Below are 21839 nucleotides of genomic sequence, written 5' to 3' on the forward strand. Positions count from 1 at the left end.
CTCCAAGTTAGATACTATATAAGGTGCAAAATTAACTTCCAGCTAGATTTTTTTTTACTTGCATTGCAGCAAGTCCAAGAATACAGGGAGCCTATGTGGGTGTCAGGTGAACAAAGGGAAACTGAAAAGAGTAACAAAGAGGAAAACACACACATCTTGTGTACAACTTTATTACAATTACTTTTCCCTACATTACCTAGTCTTATCACCAGATAGATTTTACTCACCAGATGCTAACAAATATCTGTCAGCTTCTTTTCAATGTAACTAAAAAGGGTTGCCTGCCTTTCAATATTTATATTTGTTTTTATTCAGTTGGCACCCATACATATTATCAACTCAGTTAATTTCAATAAAGAATGACATGCCATTTTGATAAACATAGCGTTTATCTACAAATGGAAAACTAGAGCAAAGTAAATTGCTTATTTTTTCAGGTGTGCTTGAAACATTCAACTATACAGCACAGAAACTTCTGCAAGAACTCTTAAGTTTACTGTTATTTTGAAGTAAAGGTTAGTTTTGAATTTAGAACATGTAAACTAAATAACACCTTCTGTAGAATTGAGATAATGCCTCATGGGACAGAATTTAAAGTAATTTAGTACAGTGAAATAAACTGGTTGTTGTGGTTACTTTGGAATTTCACTATTTGTTAAGTAATTTTCATGCTTAATCTTGATAGTGTCCAAATTAACTTTAGCAAAGTTTCAAAGCAGGCTGTAAGAACAATCACCAAATTAGACATCCTTAATTATCATAAATGGTTGGAAGCGAGGTGTTTTAATTGAAGTAAAAAGCCTCAGAATAGAAGGTCGTCCCTTTAGAAACGAGATGAGGAATTTTTTTGGCCAGAGAGCGGTGAATCTGTGGAATCCATAACCACAGACATTTGCAGAGGCAAGTTATTGGGTATATTTAAAGCAGGGGTCAGCAGACTCTTAATTAATAAGGGTGCCAAAGGTTATGGGGAGAAGGCAGGAGAATGGGTTGAAAGGGAAAATAAATCTGCCATGATCAAATGACAGAGCAGACTCAATGGGCTAAATGGCCTAATTCTGCTCTTATGGTCTAAATGGAAGGAGTCGTGGAATACAATTGATGCATTTACAACAATAGTATCTATGGGAACAGACTGTTTTAACTAGATATTTTAGAGGGGAAAAATATAATTACTAATACAAGCTGTTTAAACATAGACTTAAAAGTTAAAAATGGTCCGTGTTTCCACACCCTTACAATTTATATCAGATAACAGGCAAGTAAAACTAATGAACTCTTGTTTATCCCCCGCCCCCAGGCACATATACTGAGAAAGGTAAACCACTTTCAGTGTTAGTTTTACCACATGCTGCAGTAAATTCATTCCAGGATCCAATAATCCCTTCTGTTGCTAACAACCCCCTGCCTGCATTTTAGATCACAGCAGAAAATAGATAGCAAAACACTTTTCAATTCTATGCAGAAATTACAAAATATTTGTCATTGCACATGAAGAAAAGTTGGTACCTGTAAACATAGCACAGAAATAAGGGCTGCAGGCTGCCAGGACAATACGATGTGCTTCAATTTCAACATCCTCAGCAACAATGGTCACATCACACAAAGTGCTTTTACTGAAAGTTAAAAAAACTACTTATTACAAATCATATTTAAAAAACAGACTGCAATATAAAAACTGCCATGATGAAATACCAGAGGGGTTAAAAAAAACAGGTAGAGGCATGACCAAACACTTTCATTAAGCCTTTTACAATCTCAGGATATCCCAAAAGCCCGGTCAAAAAAGTAATTAATTAACAAGTGTAACCACAAAACCACAACTGCAATATGGGAACCTGATGAGCAGCAAGCTCCTACCCAGAGCACCTTGTTTTATTATTTAATGATGTTAAGGCTGTATCACTGGTCAGATTACCAGGGAGAACGCTGTAATAAAGTCAAAACCACCTGAAAAATGTCTGTTTACTCATTTATGATGACGCACTATTTCTTCATTCAATGATGATGCCTGATCTATCACAGATTTCAACCATGATTTGCTTTTATTTCATTTGTGTTATCAGCCTACTTATTTCCTCTCTCTCAATCTCAATTCCTACCTCCTAAATCATCTCCACCACTCCCGAATCCTAATCCTAGCCTAAACCTCTCTCTTTTTTCTCCCCCATTATGCAAGTACCAGGGCATTCCTTTCCACTGCTATAATCCGAAAATACTGTGGTTACAATATCATTGTTGCCAGTGAATACACCAAATGACATCCCTCTTCACTCCTGCTTGTTGAGCCTTGGACACAAATGAATTTTGACAGAAGCAGTTATGATTGCAACCCTTTACACCATTACAGACCATAGGAATTAAAAGGCATACAACTTTTTTTAAAAGTTTCTTGTGCAGGGTAAATAACAAAATAATCTCCTGTATCATTGAAATAATTGACAACTGAAATTGAATGATTATTGTATCGAGTACCAAGATACAGTGGCAAAATTTAGTTTTGCAAGTAGATCACTTCAAAACGTAATTGAGGAAAAAATAGCCATTCTTCACAAATTATAAGGTTACAGGTACTTCACGCAGAAGCAGTTTTTGCTATTCCTCAGCCACCATATATTCCAGTCAATGTTATTAATTTAACTAAGTACATTATAAATAGGTTTAAAACAAGGTCTCTTGTAATCTGTAATTTTCTTCCAAAAGACAGATGCATTGGAGTGATTTATTGAGAGAAAGGAAACATACCCTGCAAAATGATGGAACATACAGCTGAATCATTTTAAAAGCTGGAAGGCAACAGATATCCTCATTATACCACACCTTGCTGATTCGCACTTTGAAACAAGATGCCTCAAATACAGACAATTCAAACAGAAGCACTGACAGAAGCTGCTAATTGCGTGGCTGCACCCTTTCAATATAAAGGTAAAATAAACCAATCCTGCACACAAACACCACTGGAAGTCTCACCAGACACTGAGCTTTTGAAAATACTTTCCATCCCAAACATATGTAGAAGCTGAAAGCATTCAGTTTTAAAGAATATTACATGAAGATAACCAGAAATGCTGATAGAATCCTAGAAGCCAGCTAGCCTTCAGGAACCGTACTTCATGATCAGTGGAAGAAAAGTGGATAGATAAAAGGGTGAACTGTAACAAACATAAATAATTAAATCCAGGGAGCAAAAATGGCAATTTTTGCTTTAAATTTACCTTCGTAGCTCATTCATGACTTTGAAGGCTTTCGTCATGTGAAGAGGATTCATAGTAACTGGTGCCTGATCCTTATCATCTTCACTCAGATCCACAGTTCGTGCTGGAGATGACTTCACACTGCTGTATATTCAGATATGAAAATATATATTCATTGAGAAGTGAAAATGAAACTAGAAAACATATCAATATAATTAAAGAGTCACTACATATAGCACCATGGATCAACTGTGCTGAAGTCAATTTTTACAAATATGACAAGTATGTGGCCAAAGAAAAATTATTATAGAAGTTACATTTTCAAGACTTTAGGTGACTAGAATAAAGTGCTTTTTAATATATGTTCAGTTTTAACAAATTTAAGTTCCAAATGTGGATATAAAATTTAAAATGCAAATATACAAAGATCATAAAGAAATCAATGTTATTGAGTTATAATTGGTGAACAAATAACTTTCTCCAAATACAATTTATTAACTGACAAGAAATGGCTCCAAGAACATCCACAATGGAGAAGCCCAGCATCAAGTGACAAAGAAAAGGCTAAAGCATTTTAAATAACAAAGTCAGAAGTAGAAACCCACTTTGGTTTCTCCCCAAGATTGATGCCAGCACAGAAACCAATCTTAGCCAAATTCATTCTGTACAACAGTTGACAACAGTGGTTACAGAAAAAGCTGAGGAAACAGCTCCATTACTGAAAGCTTGGTACCCCATCTAGGTGTGCTTCTAGCCAAGCTGTACAAAGTTCAATAGTAAATTTATTATCAAAGTGCATATATGTCAACATATACATCCCTGAGAGTGATTTTCTTGTGGGCATATAGAATAAATCCAAAAAAAAAGCACAATAGAATCAATGGAAGACTACACCCAACAGGATGGACCAACAATCAATGTGCAAAAGACAACAAACTGTGCAAATACAAAATAAATAATATTCATAATAAATAAGCAATAAATATCGAGAACATGAGATGATATGTCACCATCTTTGATTCGACCAAAGACAGTGGTGTCATCAGCAAACTTAAATATGGCATTGGAGCCGTGCTTAGCCTCACAACATTAGTGTAAAGTGAGTAGAGCAGAGGTCTAAGCACACAGCCCTCTGATGCACCTGTGCTGATGGAGACTGTAGAGGAGATGGTTTTGCCAATCCGAACTAATAGGGGTCTTCAAGTGAGGAAACTGAGGATCCAATTGCACAAGGAGGTATTGAGGCCAAGGTCTTGAAGCTTATTGGTTAGTTTTGAGGAGATGATGGTATTGAATACCAAGCTGAAGTCAATGACAGCATCTTGATGTATGCCTCTTCAGTGTCCGGATGTTCCAGGGTTGAATGAAGAGCCAATGAAGTGGCATCTGCTGTGGACCTGTTGTGACAGTAGGCAAATTGGAATAGATCCAAGTATTTTCTCAGGCAAGAGTTGATATGTTTCTTTACCAACCTCTCAAAACACTTCTTTGCTGTTATGTAATTGCTATTGGACCATAATCACTGAGGCAGGTTAACACATGTTTGAAGTAGGTGGGTACCTCAGACTGCCAAAGCAAGACGTTAAAGTTATTAACGTCTCCAGCCGTTATGCACACTCCAGCCAGTTGATCAGCACAGGTCTTTAGTACAGTGGGGTGGATGCTTTCCATGGGTTCATTCTCCTGAAGGATACTCTCATGCCGGCCTCAGAGACAGAAATCACAATTAAAATACCAGCATTTTCCTCACACCCCCAAACAATTGGGATATAACTCGGATTTGTCCTATCCACAAAACACAAGATAAATCTAATTTAAATAATGACAAACTATTCTCATTCAGCATTGACTGAAGGAAGATTCGTTCAACAGTGCTATGAAACTGCTATTATAAAGGCTACTTCCATGAAAGTGAATACCCTAAACATCAATCCTCCATTTGACCCAAGGAGGAACCTAATCAAAGTTTTAAGAATTTAAAATAAGGAGAAAAATTCTTCAGCTGACTGGAGTCACACTTCACAAATCATTACAGAAACCATTCAGTGAAGAGCATTTTCAACGGCTTTATCAAGGACTTCAGTCAAAGAGCAGTCAGCTCCAGATGATTGCGTAAATACTTAATTTTAGTAGCGCTGCTCAGAAGAATAAGGCAAGCCAGATATGTATGTAGCAAAAATACTGCAACAAGCAAATATAGGCAAGTAATTTCCAGACCACAATTGTTAGGTAATGACCAGCTTCAACAGGAAAGGCAGAGGCTAAACTGCTATCCTAAACTTGTAATTCAACACTGCATGTATAAAACTTGTTCATCTGATTTGGACAATAAGCAACATAAGCAGTCAAAGACATTGCAGGTCTAGACATAAACACTGACCATCTCCTTACCTCCACAAATGGGTCAACCCACTGAATTCCTCCAAGCTTTTTTTGGCTTTTGATTACAGCATCTGAAATTTCTTGTGAAAATATTTTATGCTTTGATAAACTATTCTGAACAGTCACAGTGATCTAATCACATCCACCAGAAGTAAAGGATGGATCAAGCCAAAATGAACACTATCTACAGTAGGATTCAACTATGCAGTGTTCTTTTCACAATCTACTGAAATTTACATTTGCTTTAGTGTTTTACAATGACAAGTATGAATATCCTTTCCATTTCATAATGTGAAATAGTGCAGCACAGTGAGAGTCATGAAACCTGCATAGACCCTTCATCCTTGGTCCCATGATTCCCTTGGCAGGCTCTTCCCCTATACCCTTGCAATTTTCTTTTCTCTTTCAAACAATAATCCAATTCCTTTTCAAAATTCATTGCTGAATATTCAGGCAGTGTATTAAAAATGTTTCAGTCACTTTTTCTTTAAATGCTGAACCAATTGTCATGCTCAGCCTTGACTTGCCAGTGTCCAAATCCAAGCTAATATTACTGAAGAATATGTCAGCATTATTATCTCGCCTCCCAACCTCTGGGCTAACTGGAACTGTGGTGCAAAATACAAACTGCTTCAACTAAATACTTGAATTGGCCGATGTCAACTAATTCAGAACTGTGCAACAGTCTTAGGTACATACTTTTTCACAGTACTGTCTTTGTTAACACAGAGTGGAGAGTGAGTTTCTAAATCTGGCAGGACCAAGATGCTGGAAATAGCAAGCATGGAGTGCTGTGGGAGGGGTGTAAGACAGGCAGAGAAGGAATGCCAGGGTCGGGGTTTGGGGGGGGGGGTGATGCAGATGCAGACACACCTAGTCTTGAGTCACCAGACAAGGTCATTTGATTCCAAAATATCTCTCTGGTGCTTCCTGAACCCACCCCTCTAATTTCCTCTTTTCCTGACCATGATTCTCCCTGCCCCTTCCAATCTCAGTCCAGAATAGAGACCGATATCAGAATCAGGTTTATCGTCATTCACATGTCATGACATTTGTTTTCTTTTTGCGACAGCAGTACAGAGTAATACATAAAATTACTATAGCACTGTGCAAAAGTCTTTGGCACCCTAGCTGTATATACTGTATATGCCTAAGACTTTTGCACAGTACTGCATTACTCACTTCAGATTAAAGTGCCTATAAAATGTACTTACATACCTTGGAAGTTTTCACGTTTTATTGATTTACAACATTGAATCATGGTGAATTTAATACGGCTTTTTTGACACTGATCAACACTGAAAAGACTCATCTGTTACAAAGTGAAAATATATCTCTACGAAGTGATATAAATTAATTACAAATATAAAACACAAAATAATTGATTGCAGAAGTATTCACCTCCCCCCTTTAATATGACACACCAAATCATCACTGGTGTAGCCAATTGGTTTTAGGAGTCACAGAATTAATCAAATGGAGATCACCATGTGCAGTCAAGGTGTTTCAATTGATTGTAGTAAAAATTCACCTGTATCTGGAAGGTCCAACTGCTGGTGAGGCAGTATCCTGGCAAAAACTACACCATGAAGACAAAATAACACTCCAAGCAACTCAGTGGAAAGGTTATTGAAAAGCACAAGTCAGGAGATGGATACAAGAAAATTTCCAAGTCACTGAATATCCCTTGGAGTACAGTTAAGTCAATCATCCAGAGATGGAAAGAATACGGCACTGCTGTAAATCTGCCTAGAGCAGGCCGTTCTCAAAAACTGTGCGACCATGCAAGAACGGGAGTAGTGAAGGAGGCCACCAAGAGACCTATGACAACTCTGAAGAAGTTACAAGCTTCTGTGGCTGATATGGGAGAGACTGTGCATACAACAATTGTTACCTGGGTGCTTCACCAGTCACAGCTTCATGGGAGAGAGGCAAAGAGAAAGCCACTGTTGAAAAAACACACGAAATCTCAGCTAGAGTTTGCCAGAAGGCATGTGGGAGACTCTGAAGTCAGCTGGAAGATTCACTGGTCTGATGAAATCAAAATTGATCTTTTTGGCCATCAAACTAAACCATACATCATCAAAAACACACCAACCCTACCATGAAGCATAGTGGTGGCAGCATCGTGCTGTGGGGACGCTTCACTGCAGCAGACCTTGATAGGCTCGTGAAGGTGGAGGGTAAAATGAATGCAACAAAATACAGGGAAATCCTGGAGGAAAACCTGATGCAGTCTGTAAGATGACTGCAACTTGGGAGAAGGTTTCTTTTCCAGCAAGACAGCGACCCCAAGCATAAAGCTAAAGCTATAAAGGAATGACTTTAAAAACAACACAGTTAATGTCCTGGAGAGGCCACATCAGAGTCCAGACCTCAATCCAATTGAAAATTTGTAGCTGGATTTGAAAAGGGCTGTTCACTCATGATCCTCATGTAATCTGACAGAGCCTGAGCAGTTTTGTAAAGCAAAATGGGGGAAAATTGCAGTGTCCAGATGTGCAAAGCTGATAGAGACCTATCCACACAGACTCAAGGGTGTAACTGCTGCTAAAGATGCATCTATTAATTACTGACTTGAAGGGGGTAAATACTTATGTAATCAATTATTTTGTGTTTTCTATTTGTAATTTATTTAGATCACTTTGTAGGGATTGGTTTTCACTTTGACACAAAAGTGTCTTTTTCTGTTGTTCAGTGTCAAAAAAGCCAAATTAAATTCACTGTGATTCAATGTTGTAATACAATAAAACATGAAAACTTTGGGGGGGGGGTGATAAATACTTTTTATGGGCACTATACATAACATTACCAATGCAGTAGTAAGAACATTAGAAATTAGGAGCAGTGAAAGGACCTGAGCCTGCTCTGACATTTAGTAAAATGATGGCTGGTCTGACTGTAACAAAAATTTCTGTCTATCCAAAACAGCATTTACTCATTTGATAATCAAGAATTTCTGACTTTAAAATATTCAAAAACTCTTGCTTCCTCCATTCTGGGTTCCAAAAATGCATGAATTCTCAGAAAAAAAAATCTCATCTCCATTTTAGATGGGCAAACTGTTATTTCGCTACTGCTAAATATGCAGAATACAGATACAACATACATACACAGAAATTAGTGAATAATTTATTTAGTCTATGTATCCAAATAAGTATTATAGGCTCCACGCAAGGTACAGCCCTTCATGCGTCATTTTAGTACATTAATGTTTATTTGATTCCTTTCCTGCTTGTGCTTAACAAACTTCAATTTAAGTACATACACAGTATTTAAATACACCTAAACACTTCATGAGCTGTGATTTACACACACTCAATGCTCCGTCAGCATAAATGCTGTGCTCAAAAATCCTACTGGATATATTAATAACCAGCTTACATAACCAAACCTGGACTTCACAAACGCTTGACTAAATTTCCAAAACACTCAATTATGAAGAAAGCAGAAACATTACTGATATCAAAAATTGTTTTTTTTCATTTAAGCAATAATGAAAGTGAAAGATTTCCTGGCACCAGTAAAATATACAAATATCCAGAAGGCTCCTTCCAATTCAGAAAAAAGAACTTCACAACACGAACTGTCTGATTTTACCACTTAGGTCTGGCTTTAAATATAAAAGTTTGGAATTATATTGAAACTTCACACAGCATTAGCATTATTTGACATCATGACACAAAAGTGCACAGTAATACAAGCAACAAGAAGGTGGACATATTAATATTCAGTCCTGATGATGGTTCTCAGCCTGAAACATCGACTGTTTACTCTTTTCCTGAGATGCTACCTGACCTGCTGAGTTGCTCCAGCATTGTGGGTGTGCTGCTTTGATTTACAGCATCTGGAGATTTTCTCTTGTCTGAGAAGATGGGCATAGCAGTTTTTGAGAAGTCTTTTAAAACAGTACCCAAGTAGAGGGGGGAAATATTTCAGGAGAAAATTCTACAGCTTCAGGCCAGGAGCATGATGTCAAATCAGTAGAAATAAGAGAACATGAGGGCCTGAACTAGAACTTAATTAAAATGAGATTCTAGATCAAATGAGTGATGAAGGAATGACCTTGTATGGACATGAAAACTGAGAGATCCATTTCTTTTCTTTCAACTCAAAGAATGCAATCAGTGGCCTCTTCCATTGCTAAGAAGGTTTTTGCTTTGAGGATTCAGGCAAGATAAAGGTACATCCTTCCATATTTTTCTTCTGCTGGCCTTATATCAGCTCTTAAATCAGCTTTCAATCCAGTTTTCAACAAGTGTTAAGTTACCAGCTAATTGGGTTTTGCATGTAATCTTAATCTGGCAAGTTATTAAAAACCATGGATTTAACCCAATTTATTATATAGGCATCAGTTATAGTACAAAGCTAGCAAAAGTGCAATGTACTTTCAATTACTCAACTGCTAATTTACAATATTGGTGCATATATACAGCGTTGCTGAAGTCAGTTTCACCCTTTCTAGATTCTTCTGAAATGCTAGATATGCATTCCTTTGAAAGATTATAGAATGCAAGTTTTATTCCAATACAATTAGTACACATTTTACATATAGCTCTGAAACTTGAATAAAAATAAGTCCTCATAATTATCACGAGTGGATCAGGTACAGTATTTCATTCAGAATGTCGCAGCAAATTAGTTTTTTGGGGATTCCAAATTATTTTGCTAGTTCAACAGAAAAACTGAGGGATTTTAATAAACAAAATTATTGTACAGTTCCTATTACTGTGTATTTTGGCTCATTTCTACAAGTGCCTCAAAAAAGCAATTATATTAAGGCTTCAGTTACGCCCAATCAGGATAACAGAATTTAACAAACAACTTAAGTGTTAACAAAATAGCATCCAAATTTTACATGTGTGCAGTTACCGTGAACCATCAGAAAGGAAAAAGAAATGTGGAATTATAAAGGTAAAGGAAATGTAAGGTCAAACAATGCTTATAGTTACAGGGAAAACCAAATTAAAATCCAGCCAGAATACAAAAAAAATGCTAATGCAGCACACAAATGTAAATTGTAAATGATACACAGTCAAACATAAATCTAAGCCCAGAAAGAGATCTCAACAATAATTCCAGCTGAATTCTCTCAGAGTAACTGTAGACTAGTGAAACTGAATGCAACAGCATCTTTTGCACAAGGTATTATAATGGATAAATTTCACACATCAGCAATAACATTTTAGCAAATTTAAATTGTCACTATTCGGAAGATCTCAAGTTGCTGGCTTACTTGATCAAGAAAGAATAAAATGTAGGAACATAAACCACATTAAAAGTCAAAGTCAAATTTATGTTTCATAAACGAGACAAGTGCATGCAACCTTCCATTTTCTACTTGTAAGAAGTAGAGAATTTATTCATAGCTGGTGTTTAGGAGATTCAGATGATGAAATGATTGTGACATGTATTTATTACTCCCGTAATATGGATAGGACAGAATCAATAGTCTCAGTTTCTGATCAATGTCCTGTGAACCTGCCAGCCAGCACAAGTGTTCATGGTTACTGGGTCTGATAAGATTGTGTTGTAGTAGATATGAAAAAATACTCTGCTAATAGTGGTTAAACTCACAATGAACAGCTTAGAGCTTCTATCAGAAACACCAGAGCTCCTCCAAACAACTCTAAAATAGAAAAAATCATAACAGTGCCCTGTTTGTAGCACTGTCAACCATCAATAATCACCAGCATAATACTGTGATATTGGGAGCACAGTGCAAACCATATCAGAACAAGAATGAACGTTTCACAATATCCATTGATAGATCAGTAACTCCTGGCGGCTAAACTAGCTTAACTCAAGGTGCATTTTCCCACCAACACCTCCATCCCATAAAGACAAACACAAAAATAAACACAACTGAACTAATTAACGAGTATGCAGTAGTGGAAAAAAAACACGCCAGCTCCCAGATATAATAGCTTTTCCAGACTGGAAAGGTTTCATGGTTTTAAGTTTACAAATGATATTTTCAAGTCAAGTACAAAACATTTTCAGACTGGTGCCACTACTTATGTGTACTACTGATTGTTTACAACTCGAACGTATTTATGTGACGAATTAATACACACATAGTATTAACGTTGAAAATTAATTGCTGATATTTGTTAAAATTTTCTGGAAATCAGCATTCTTCGTTAAGTCTTAACTGGAAAATTTCTCAGCACCGCAGCCGAAATTGGACCAGTACTCATACAATATTAGCTCAGATCTGCAAGGACAGCATACATAGGACGCAAAGAAGTTGTTTACTGATAATAGATGTTATTTTTTTAAACGGTGGGCAAGTTTGCACATGCGTGTTGGGAGGGATGACTGACAGCTTTTTGGAAAAAAAACCATGGGGGCAAGCAGCAGCGGAAGTCGGCAGTGGGATTGAGGCAAATTCTGGGGGAGAGGTTAAAACCACGCAAGGAGAATCTCAGCGGTACCTACCCTTCCTCAACCATCGTGGTGCGTATACGGTGGGACACATGAGCCGCCAGCGCCCACTCGGGCCGGACCTAGAGAGAACGGGGAAGAGCGGCCTCAGCCCTACCGTCCTCTCTCCCATTCAGGACCCCTGCCTTTAGCTCCCCGCCGCAGCGCCTGATTCCATCTCGTCCCGGCCGCATTGTTACTTTGTTGCCGGGGAGCGACAGCGGCTGACAAGCTTACCTTGTCTGGGACCGTCCGCTGCGAGAGTCCGCAGCATTTCTTGACGTAGTGCAGGGATTCATGCAGCTCGCGCTGTGAGTCTGACAGAGAGGAGTGGTTGTCGCCCTTGTTTTTCTCCAGCAGCAGTCATAAAATCTAAAGTTTCGACGGCCAACAACTGCCGGTGGTGCTTTCAACCAGAGACCACGTTGCGAGCAACAATAAAGTGCCTAGTGTGGGCAGACCGAGGTTAACAAACCAATCAAAGTGCAATGTTCAAGTAAATATTTGCTGATGTAAATTTAGTTCCTTCTGTACTGGAAATGTGTGCAGGGTGAAATGCACAAATGTTAATCAATAAAGCTCTTGCACATCTGGGAACATCACTATAAAAGTTCATCCTTTGAGGGAAGTTCCACATTTATCCTTAGGTTGTGAACGACTGCGGAAAGAACAGAACTTTATTTCCGGTTCATTACCTTCTGGAAATACATTTACAAAACATGCTAGTATTAAAATAGCCAACAGCGCTCTTCGCTATTTAGATTATTTTAATAGCTTCAAACAGTGGTGAAATTCCTGATTATGCAACGAGTTGGGCAAAGAGTAGTTTAGCTAATTCTCAGAATGCAGTAAAAGCATATGCTTACAACCATGGTTAATTTTTTTTCAGGTTTTCTTCGTTATTACCTGGAAAAAAGTAAAGAAATAGAGGAAAACGAGTAAAGCAAAGTAGAATGAACAGTGCAGTAATTGTCTATAAACACAGCAAAATGAAAGATAACAGGATTTATCGATTCCAGTATAAAAGGGAGATCACAAGCATTATTTACGTCCTCCTGCTATAATATTATACAGCAAGGTAACACAACTTGTAACCCATTGTGGCTGCAGCAGCCATTAAACATGATTCAAGCAGCAATCTGTGGGAGGAAAGGAATTGTTCACATTTCAGCTCAACATCCTGCATCAGGTCTTGTGTGCATCTGCATGTGAACAACACAGCCTGCACATTGTGGCTGAATGAATACAAGTAGGTTCTGAACAGAGGAGAAATTAGCCTGGGGATGGATACTCTCCTTCCATTGAATCTGAAGGATTTTGCAGGGACAGCATTTGTGGTGCCTTGAGATGTCAACAGTAGACCCCAAGTCTCTGAAACATATAGGAGGGCAGGATTCCCTGCTGCCTGCTGGAACTGTGGGTTTTGCGACAGCTCTACAGTTTTGATCGTTACCCTTCTTACTCCATTAACTAAAGGCTGTACTGGAGCAGTGAAAGCAGGTCATTGTCTACCTTCAGTTGCAGGTAGCTCTGAGGAGTGGTCCAAGTTTTCCAGCATCCTGCTCTGAACCTTTGTTGTCAGCAGCATTTTGGTGCAACTTGGTGGCAAAGGTTTGTCCCAGTTAGAGATAAATTAAAGAGCTTGTTTGTTCAGTTGGTTTATTCTGCCCCAAAGAACACCACCATATTTCAATATCTATATTTATTAAATGATTCAAGAGCTCTTGTCCTGTGCCATTATTCCTTATTATTCTTCATATGAAGATTACTTAAAATTTCAAAATTGAACATGTCCTTTGGCTTAAGTTTTTAATCTGTTAACAATCCATGAAGGTTTTTGTTGCATAAATCAATCAGTAAAAGTCAGAAAAATCTATGATCCATCCATCTAAGTTAGTTACTTTTCCTCCCCTTGCTTGGATATGTTATCACTTACCTTACCCTTCACCTTCTATTCAACCAGTACCGAATACAATAGACACAGACTTAACCAATTTCTAGAGGTGTACATCTACTGGAGTGGTTTATGATCTATGAACCTTTGAGTTAGGAGATGGTAATGAAATCAGACCCAGATCTGGGCCGTACCCTCCAAATATCTGGACCTGCATCTCGGTTTTTTTTGCACTACCTTACTTTCCATTTTTCTATTTTCTATGTATGATTTATAACTTAAATTTTTAATATTTACTATTGATTTGTAATCCAGGGAGCGAGAAGCACAGAATCAAATATCGCTATGATGATTGTACGTTCTAGTATCAATTGTTTGGCGACAATAAAGTATAAAAGTATAAAATTGTACAAGCTTGATCATAGAATCTTGAATCAGGAATGGTTTTGATTAAGTCATTGGAAGAGTTCGTGTAAGTGAACTGTGATAAAGCAGGCAATACATTTACTTTGAAAATATCCCTGGTAGAAACTAAGACTCATTAATTTCTTGAGCTACTCCCAAGGTAACAGGAATATCCAATGCTCTAAACTAAAGACACAGGAATAAGTGTTGAGGCCTGGTCATGAGGTCATCATGAAGAGAACGGGTTCCTTATACACGCTGTCAGGAAGAATCAGTCATGTGTTTCTCTTTACCTCAGTTATCAATATTGAGCCAATCATTTACCAGGCTGCTTTAAGGCATTACAAATACAATGGACTCTACCTCACTACGTAACTCATTCTGTTCTTGCGCCTTTTGCCTAACTGCACTGGACTTTCTCTGTAACTGTAACACTTCATTCTGCATTCTGTTATTGTTTAACCTTCTACTACTTCAATGCCCTCTGCAGTGAATGAATTGATCTGTATCAACAGTATGCAACACGTTTTTCACAATACCTTGGTACACATGACAATAATATTTAAATTCCAAGTAGTCTGCAAAGTTATTAGGAACAACCAGTTCAGCTGCAAAGATGGCCAGAATGGGTCTGACCCAGAGAAGATTGATAATGTCATAGAATTGTACCACTCAGACATGGCCCTTTCAGCCCAACTCATCTGCATTAATCAGGTTGCCCACGTGAGCTAGTCCCATTGTCCTGCATTTAGCAAAATCCCTGGTGCCTGTTCTATCCAAGTACCTGTACAAGTGTCTCTTAAGCATTGTAATCTTACCTTCCTCTACCAGTTCTTCTGACAGCTTGTCTCACATACTCAGCACCCTCTGTTGAAAACCTTGCCACTCAGTTCCCCTTTAAATCTTTTCTCTGGCACAGTAGATCTATGCTCTCCAGTTTTAGGCTCCCCCACTCTCAGATAAAGATTGATCGTTCACTTTATGCCCCTCAGGACTTTATATACCTCTATTAGATCACCCCTCACTGAAAAGAGCTCCAGTCTATTAAGTTTCTCCTTATAATTCAACTTCTCCGGTCTGTGTAACATCCTCGCAAATCTTTTTCTGCACAATTTCCAGCTTAAGGACATCTCCCCAATAGCTAGGTGCTCAGAACTGCACACTGTACTCCCAGCTGTGGTCCAAACACTATATTTTACCTCTGAAATTATAACGCCAAGAAATTTAAAGTTGCTGACTCCCTCTCCTCTGATCCTCCAATGAGGACTGGTTCATGGAGAACTTGTTTCCTCCTCCTGAAGTCAATAATCAGCTGCTTGGTCTTGCTGACGTTGAGCAAGAGCTTGTTGTTGTGGCACCACTCAGCCAGATTTTCAGTCTCCCTCCTACGTGCTGATTCATCACCACCTTTGATTCGGCCTATGACAGTGGCATCATCAACAAACTTGAAAATGGTGTTGGAGCTCTGCTTAGTAACACAGTCATAAGTTTAAAGTGAATAGAGTAGGGTGCTAAGGACACAGCCTTGCAGTGCACCTGTACTGATGGAGATTGTAGAAGAAATGTTGTTGCTAATCCGAACTGACCGGGGTCTGCAAATGGTGAAATCAGGGATGCAACTACATAAAGAGGTATTCAGACCAAGCTCTTGAAGCTTACTGATTAGTTTTGAGGGCCTGATGGTATTGAATGCTGCGCTGTAGTCAATAAAGAGCATCCTTGCTGCGCAGACCTTCCAGGGTTGAGTGAAGAGCCAACGAAATGGCATCTGCTCCGGACCTGTTGTGATAGTAGGCAAATTGGAGTGCATCCATGTCATTTCTCAGGCAGGAGTTGCTAAGCACTTTATCATGGTGGATGTAATTGTTACTGGACCATAGTTATTGAGGCAGGCTACCACCTTCTTCTTGGGCACCAGGATAATTGAAGCCTCCTTGAAGCAGGTGAGTAACTCAGACTGCTGAAACGAGAGGTTAAAGATCTCAGTGAACACTCCAGCCAGTTGATCAGCATAGGTCTTTAATGTTTGGCCAGGTACCCCATCTGGACTGGATGCTTTACATGGGTTCACCCTCCTGCACACTGCTCACACACCTGCCTCGGAGACTGAAATCAGCAAGCTGTGGCAACTTGCGATTTTCCCTCCATGTTTTGACAGTCAAAGCGAGCATAGAGGCATTGAGCCCAGTTGGAAGCAAACCGCTGTTGTCGCCCGTGTCACACAATTTTACTTTATAAGAAGTGATAGGACTCAAACCTCCCACAACAGTCGAGCATCCTTCTTTGATTCAAGTTTAGACTGGAATTGCCACTTCACCAGTGAGATGGCTTTCTGAAGATCATACCTGGTCCTCTTGTAACTTCCTTTGTCATCAGACTTGTGGATCTCATGGTTCATCCAGGGCTTCTGGCGGGGAAGATTTTGAATGATTTGGTAGGGACATGCTTCTCTACAATTATAAAATCCAAGACAAGTGTCATGTATTCATTCAGATTCACAGATAAGTCTTTGAACACGGCCAGTCCACTGACTCAAAGCAATCCCATAGCCACTCTTCTGCCCTCTGCAACCACCTCTTTATTCTCTAGAGCCCTACTCTTTAGCCTTGAATTGTATGCAGGTAGGCAAAGGACAGCCAAGTGACTAGACTTCCCGAAATGCAGTCTGGGCTTGGAACAGTAAGCATTCCTTAACTCAGTGTAAAGTAGTCTAGTGTGTTGAGATCTCTGGTGCTACAGGTTAAATGCTGATAGTAATTAGGCAGGGCTTTCTTCAAGCAAGCCTGGTTGAAGTCCCTGACCACGATTTGAAATTCGACAGGATGGACTGTTTCTTCTTTGGAGACGGCATTATGCAGTATCTCAAGTGCTCGATTTTAGTTAGCCACTGGTAGTATATAAACTCCAGTGAGAATCACGGATGAAAACTCCCTAGGTAAATAGAATGGATGGCGTTTGCTCGTTAGGTCTTCAAAGTCGGGGAAACACGAGTTGAACAAAACCATCTCATCGGAACACCGCCGAGAGTTTATCATGAAACACACACCTCCACTTTTTGCCTTCAATCTTGAAAAACAATGCTCCTCTACCACTGTCTGACTCCTACCACCAAAACAATTTTATATCCATTTGGCTAGCTCATCCTGGATCCCATGAGATCTGACTTTCTGGACCAGCCTATCTTGCAGGCTTTGTCCAAGAACTTACTGAAATCCAACTACAAATTTCTACAACCCTGCCCTCAAGCTTCTTGGTCACCTCTTCAAAAAAACAATGCAATTAACTTTGAGGATTTTTTTCCTATGCATGAAGCTGTACTTGTCTTGAAGGAGAACAGAAGGAAAAGGGAAGTGGGACCTGGAAAGACAATTTAACTCTTTACTGAAATCTGGAATATCAAAAGAATCTGGTATCTGCTTTCATTGCTTTTTATCAAGAAAGTATGAATAAATTGGCAGTTCATCCACATAACACTCAGCTCTACCTTTTCCACAAACAGCTTCACTAAATGCATCAATACCCTCAGACTTCCCATCTGGCTCTTGTTTCAGGTAGCCATTTAGGCATTAGGCTGATCAAAGAATAATTTTGAACGTTTGCCCCAAATTCCTAATCTCTATCCAGTTATCCTTCTCACAGCCATTATTCCAGCCTTGCCATTTTATTTAACACCAAGTTGATTTCTTTGTCATAATAATTCCCAATTTAAGCCTTCCTCCACACTGATTCCCTTTGTCAGTATCTATTCGGCCCATTGAGTCTGCTCTGCCATTCCATCATAGCTGATTTATTATCTCTCTCAACCCTACTCAAAAACCTATCAACCTCTGCCTTAAAATATAGCCATTGACTTGGCTTGCACAGCCATCTATGGCAATGAATTCCACAGATTCACCACCTTCTGGCTAAAGACATTTTCCCTCATCTCTCTTCTAAATGGACGTTCCAAAATCTTTCATGTCCATGGAATCTCCTTTAAACTCACCTAACTATGGGATCTTGATTCACTGCTGTCCTCCTCTTTTTCCTCGGCCCCCTTCCCTCCCGAGCCACAAACCTGGTCACTGCAGCTTCCCCCAGTAGGTTGATCCAAACCACCCACCCCCCCCAGCAGTATCCAAAACAGTATACTTATTATTGAAGGCAATGGCCACAGATATACATTGCCACTACCTGCCTCCTGCAATTAGGAGTGACTACGTCCTTATAGCTCCTATCTATCACCTCCTCATTCTCCCATGTGAGCCAATGTTCATCGAGCTGCAGCTCCAGGTCCTCAACACAGTCTCTAAGGAGCTGCAGCTCCATGCAGTTTGTGCAGATGTAGTTATCATGCAGACTGGAGGTCTCCCAAATTTCCAACATTTCACACAAAGAACATACCACTACCTCTGGATCTATTCTCAATGCATTAGCTCTGTACTAACAAAAAAAACTTACTAGAAACTTACTTAATTACTTAGAACCTCCGCCTGTGCTTTCCCAATTCTGTTCTCACCCAAGCCTGTTGAGTCAAAAGGAAGGCACTCTAACAATACCCAACTCCAATGATGGCCACTCCACATACTATCTTTTTCTTTGTATTTACCAATGACCTCTCATGCTGATTGCTGCCTGCTGAGGATAAAACCCCAAAAGTAGTCAAGCTCTTTTTAAACCTTGTGCTGCATCACGAACGAACAACCACTTGCATTGATTGCTGCCTGCTGAGAAAGATACCATCTCCCTTTACATACTTCAGGTGGAACTATAGGCATCTCATATTACCAAACAATATCTTCTATGGAGTTCCATTGTTTACTGCGTAATTGTCCTTTAAAATGACCGGCTTCAGTACAGGTCAATTTTCACTGAAAAGAACACTGCTTTTGAAAAATACAAAGTGCTGGAGGAAGTCAGAATCAAGTTTATTATCACCATTTTGTGACATTAATATGCTGTTTTGCAGCTGCAGTACTGTGCAGACTATAAATTACAAAATGGGTACATAAGTAGCGCAAAGGAATAATGAAGTGTTCATGGACCATTCAGAAATTTAAAGGCGGGGGGAAGAAGTTGTGTCTGAATCATTGAGTGTGGGTCTTCAGTCTCCTGTGCCTCTTCCCTGATGGTGATAATGAGAAGAGGACATGCCTCTGATGGTGAGGGCTCTTAATGACAAATGTAGCCTTCTGGCTGAGTTGACAATCGTTTTGTGATCCTGTGCATTTGAGCCTCATACCAACTTGTGATCCAACCAGTCAGAATGCTCTTCCATAAAAATGTACAGAAGCCTTTGGTGGTGTACCATATCTCAAACTCCTAACAAAGTAGAGCCACTGACATGCCTTCTTCATGATTGCGCCCAGGACAAATCTGAGATGCTGACTCCCAGGAACCTGATGCTGATCACCCTTTTCACCACTGACCCATCAATAAGGTCTGGTGTGTACTCTCCTGACTTCCCATTCCTGAAGTCTACAACCAATTCCTTGGTCTTGCTGACATTGGGTGCAAGTTTGTTGCTGCAACATACTTAACCAGCCAATCTCCCTCACTCCTGGATGCTTCCTCGTCGCCCTGGGAGATTTTAACAACAACAGTGGTGTCATCAGCAAACTTATAGATGGTGTCAACTCAGCAGGTTAGGTACTATCAATGAAGAGAAATGGTCACGACTGGAAATGTTAACTGTCCCACCATAGAAGCTGTCTGACTTGCGGACTTCTTCCAGTGCTTGATATCCCACATTACCTTTAATACTTGGTAATTTGAATGAAAGTCTTTGTAAAATGTGGGTTGGAGCAAAAGGATTTAATTAGTGTAAGAGGGAAGAGCAGGAAGAAAGCATGTGTTCTGGACAATGGATGAGTTGCCCATCTCTATTCGCACCAGGTCAGAGATTAGGGACAGAAGTTGAGATTCGTGTATTTGTATTTACTGGCAAGTCTTACTGGAATTATAATGAGTGGAGATAAGGAGAGGTGGTTCTCTAGTTCAGCTAGCACAAAAGTAAATAGAAATCTCAAAGTAGAATATAAAAATTAACTGTTGTGCTCCAGCATAAAATACATAATAAAAATCACCTTAGTCTTTAAGAGATTGACCACTTTCCATGCATGTAACCCATTTCATAAGGAAATAAGCTTTTGAATATTATGTTTTTTAAATTGTAATTACATAATTGAATTTTAAAAGGTTTCTTTTTTGAGGCCCAACATTACTGCTATTATTGGACAGCAAGGTGACCCTTTATAGCACAGGTGACCCGGGTTCAATTCCTGCTGCTGCCTATAAGGAGTTTGTGTGTTCTCCCCGTGACCGCGTGGGTTTCTTCCAGGTACTCTGGTTTCCTCCCACAGTCCAAGGACGTACCAGTTGGTAGGTTAATTTGTCATTGTAAATTGTCCCATGATTAGGCCATGAAATAAAAATATTGTATAGAAATTGAGAGATTGCTGGGCGACATGGCTCGAAGGGCCAGAAGGGCCTATTCCACACTGTATCTCAATAAATAAACTTGTCTCTTCTAAAATTTGAGTTATTTACACATAATTTCAAGGGAAGGTAGAAGGGAAAGGATCAGCATTAAAGTCGGCCAAGGAAGTGAAAGTGGCTTTAAACCTTGATTTAAACATTCAAATAGGAAATTCGATCAAAAACAGGTTGAATAGACACGGAGATGTACCAGTTAAGGAAGTAAACTGATTCTGGCTATCTCAACATGAAAAGGTAAAGCTCAACACCAATATAACTAAGAAAGTAGGTGATTTTTACAGCTCTATCAGAATTTTCATGTATGCATTGCAAAATCCTTTTTATCAGAAATACAAAAGATCTTCAAGTTCTGATGAAGGGTCTTTGACCTGATACATTAACTTTCTTTCCACAGACACCACTAACTGCTGAAGTTTCCATGATTTTGTTTTGTTGTAACAGTATTTTCATTCAAAACGTTGAAAATATTAGCACTATGCGCTGCCGTGCTCAAATCATGTTTTACAGTGTGGATGCAATTGCATAGAGTTCCCTTGAAGATGCACAGTACAAAGCATTGATAAAATCATTGCTGGTCAACAATCATCACTTCACCTACATAAACAAACAGGAAACCACATCAAAGAGTTGTTTGATGTTGGAGTTTGGAAAATAAAGGTGAGAAGAACAAAATCTGTGGCACCAAACAGAATTTTTCTGTAGGAGAAAATGTAATCTCTAGCATTATTTTTGTTGTTAAGATTATGGAGCTGTCTGCCACCTAGTGTACCATGTGGAGTAAGAAAATAAACTGACCTCCCATTCTGCAGGAGTAAATCAACAATACTCAGGAGATCACTTAGGCAGGCCCCTGTGAATCATAAATCCTGTTCAATGAAGCAAGATGTTCTTGAGAAATGGCTTATAAACTTTTATAGATATGTAAAAAGGAAAAGACTGGTGAAGACAAATGTAGGTCCCCTACAGACAGAAACAGGTGAATTGATTGTGGGAAGCAAGGACATGGCAGACCAATTGAATAATTACTTTGGTTCTGTCTTCACTAAGGAGGACATAAATAA

At 39.1% G+C, this 21839-nt stretch overlaps 2 protein-coding genes across 8 annotated transcripts in view; one reads left to right on the forward strand and one right to left on the reverse strand.

Moving 5' to 3' along the window:
• The window catches only part of LOC134349282 (kelch-like protein 3), a 102648-nt gene extending 90013 nt beyond the window's left edge, over positions 1–12635 (reverse strand). For 3 of the 6 annotated variants that reach the window (XR_010018630.1, XM_063053354.1, XM_063053351.1), the window contains exons 1-3: positions 12240–12635; positions 3216–3338; positions 1510–1616 (exon numbers count right to left, since the gene is read on the reverse strand). Coding sequence is in view for 5 of the 6 variants with exons in the window: in XM_063053354.1 (XP_062909424.1) it covers positions 1510–1616; positions 3216–3338; positions 12240–12301 (292 nt within the window). In the remaining variant the exon portion in view is untranslated. Of the gene's footprint in view, positions 1–1509; positions 1617–3215; positions 3339–11653; positions 11683–12017; positions 12208–12239 lie in introns of those variants that run through there. The other 3 variants (XM_063053355.1, XM_063053352.1, XM_063053353.1) reach the window with 3 other exon arrangements.
• The window catches only part of LOC134349284 (uncharacterized), a 163076-nt gene that overhangs the window by 92926 nt on the left and 48311 nt on the right, over positions 1–21839 (forward strand). The gene's annotated exons all lie outside the window — the stretch shown is intronic.

The sequence above is a fragment of the Mobula hypostoma genome, chromosome 7 (genome assembly GCF_963921235.1).
Source record: "Mobula hypostoma chromosome 7, sMobHyp1.1, whole genome shotgun sequence".
NCBI lineage: Eukaryota > Metazoa > Chordata > Chondrichthyes > Myliobatiformes > Myliobatidae > Mobula > Mobula hypostoma.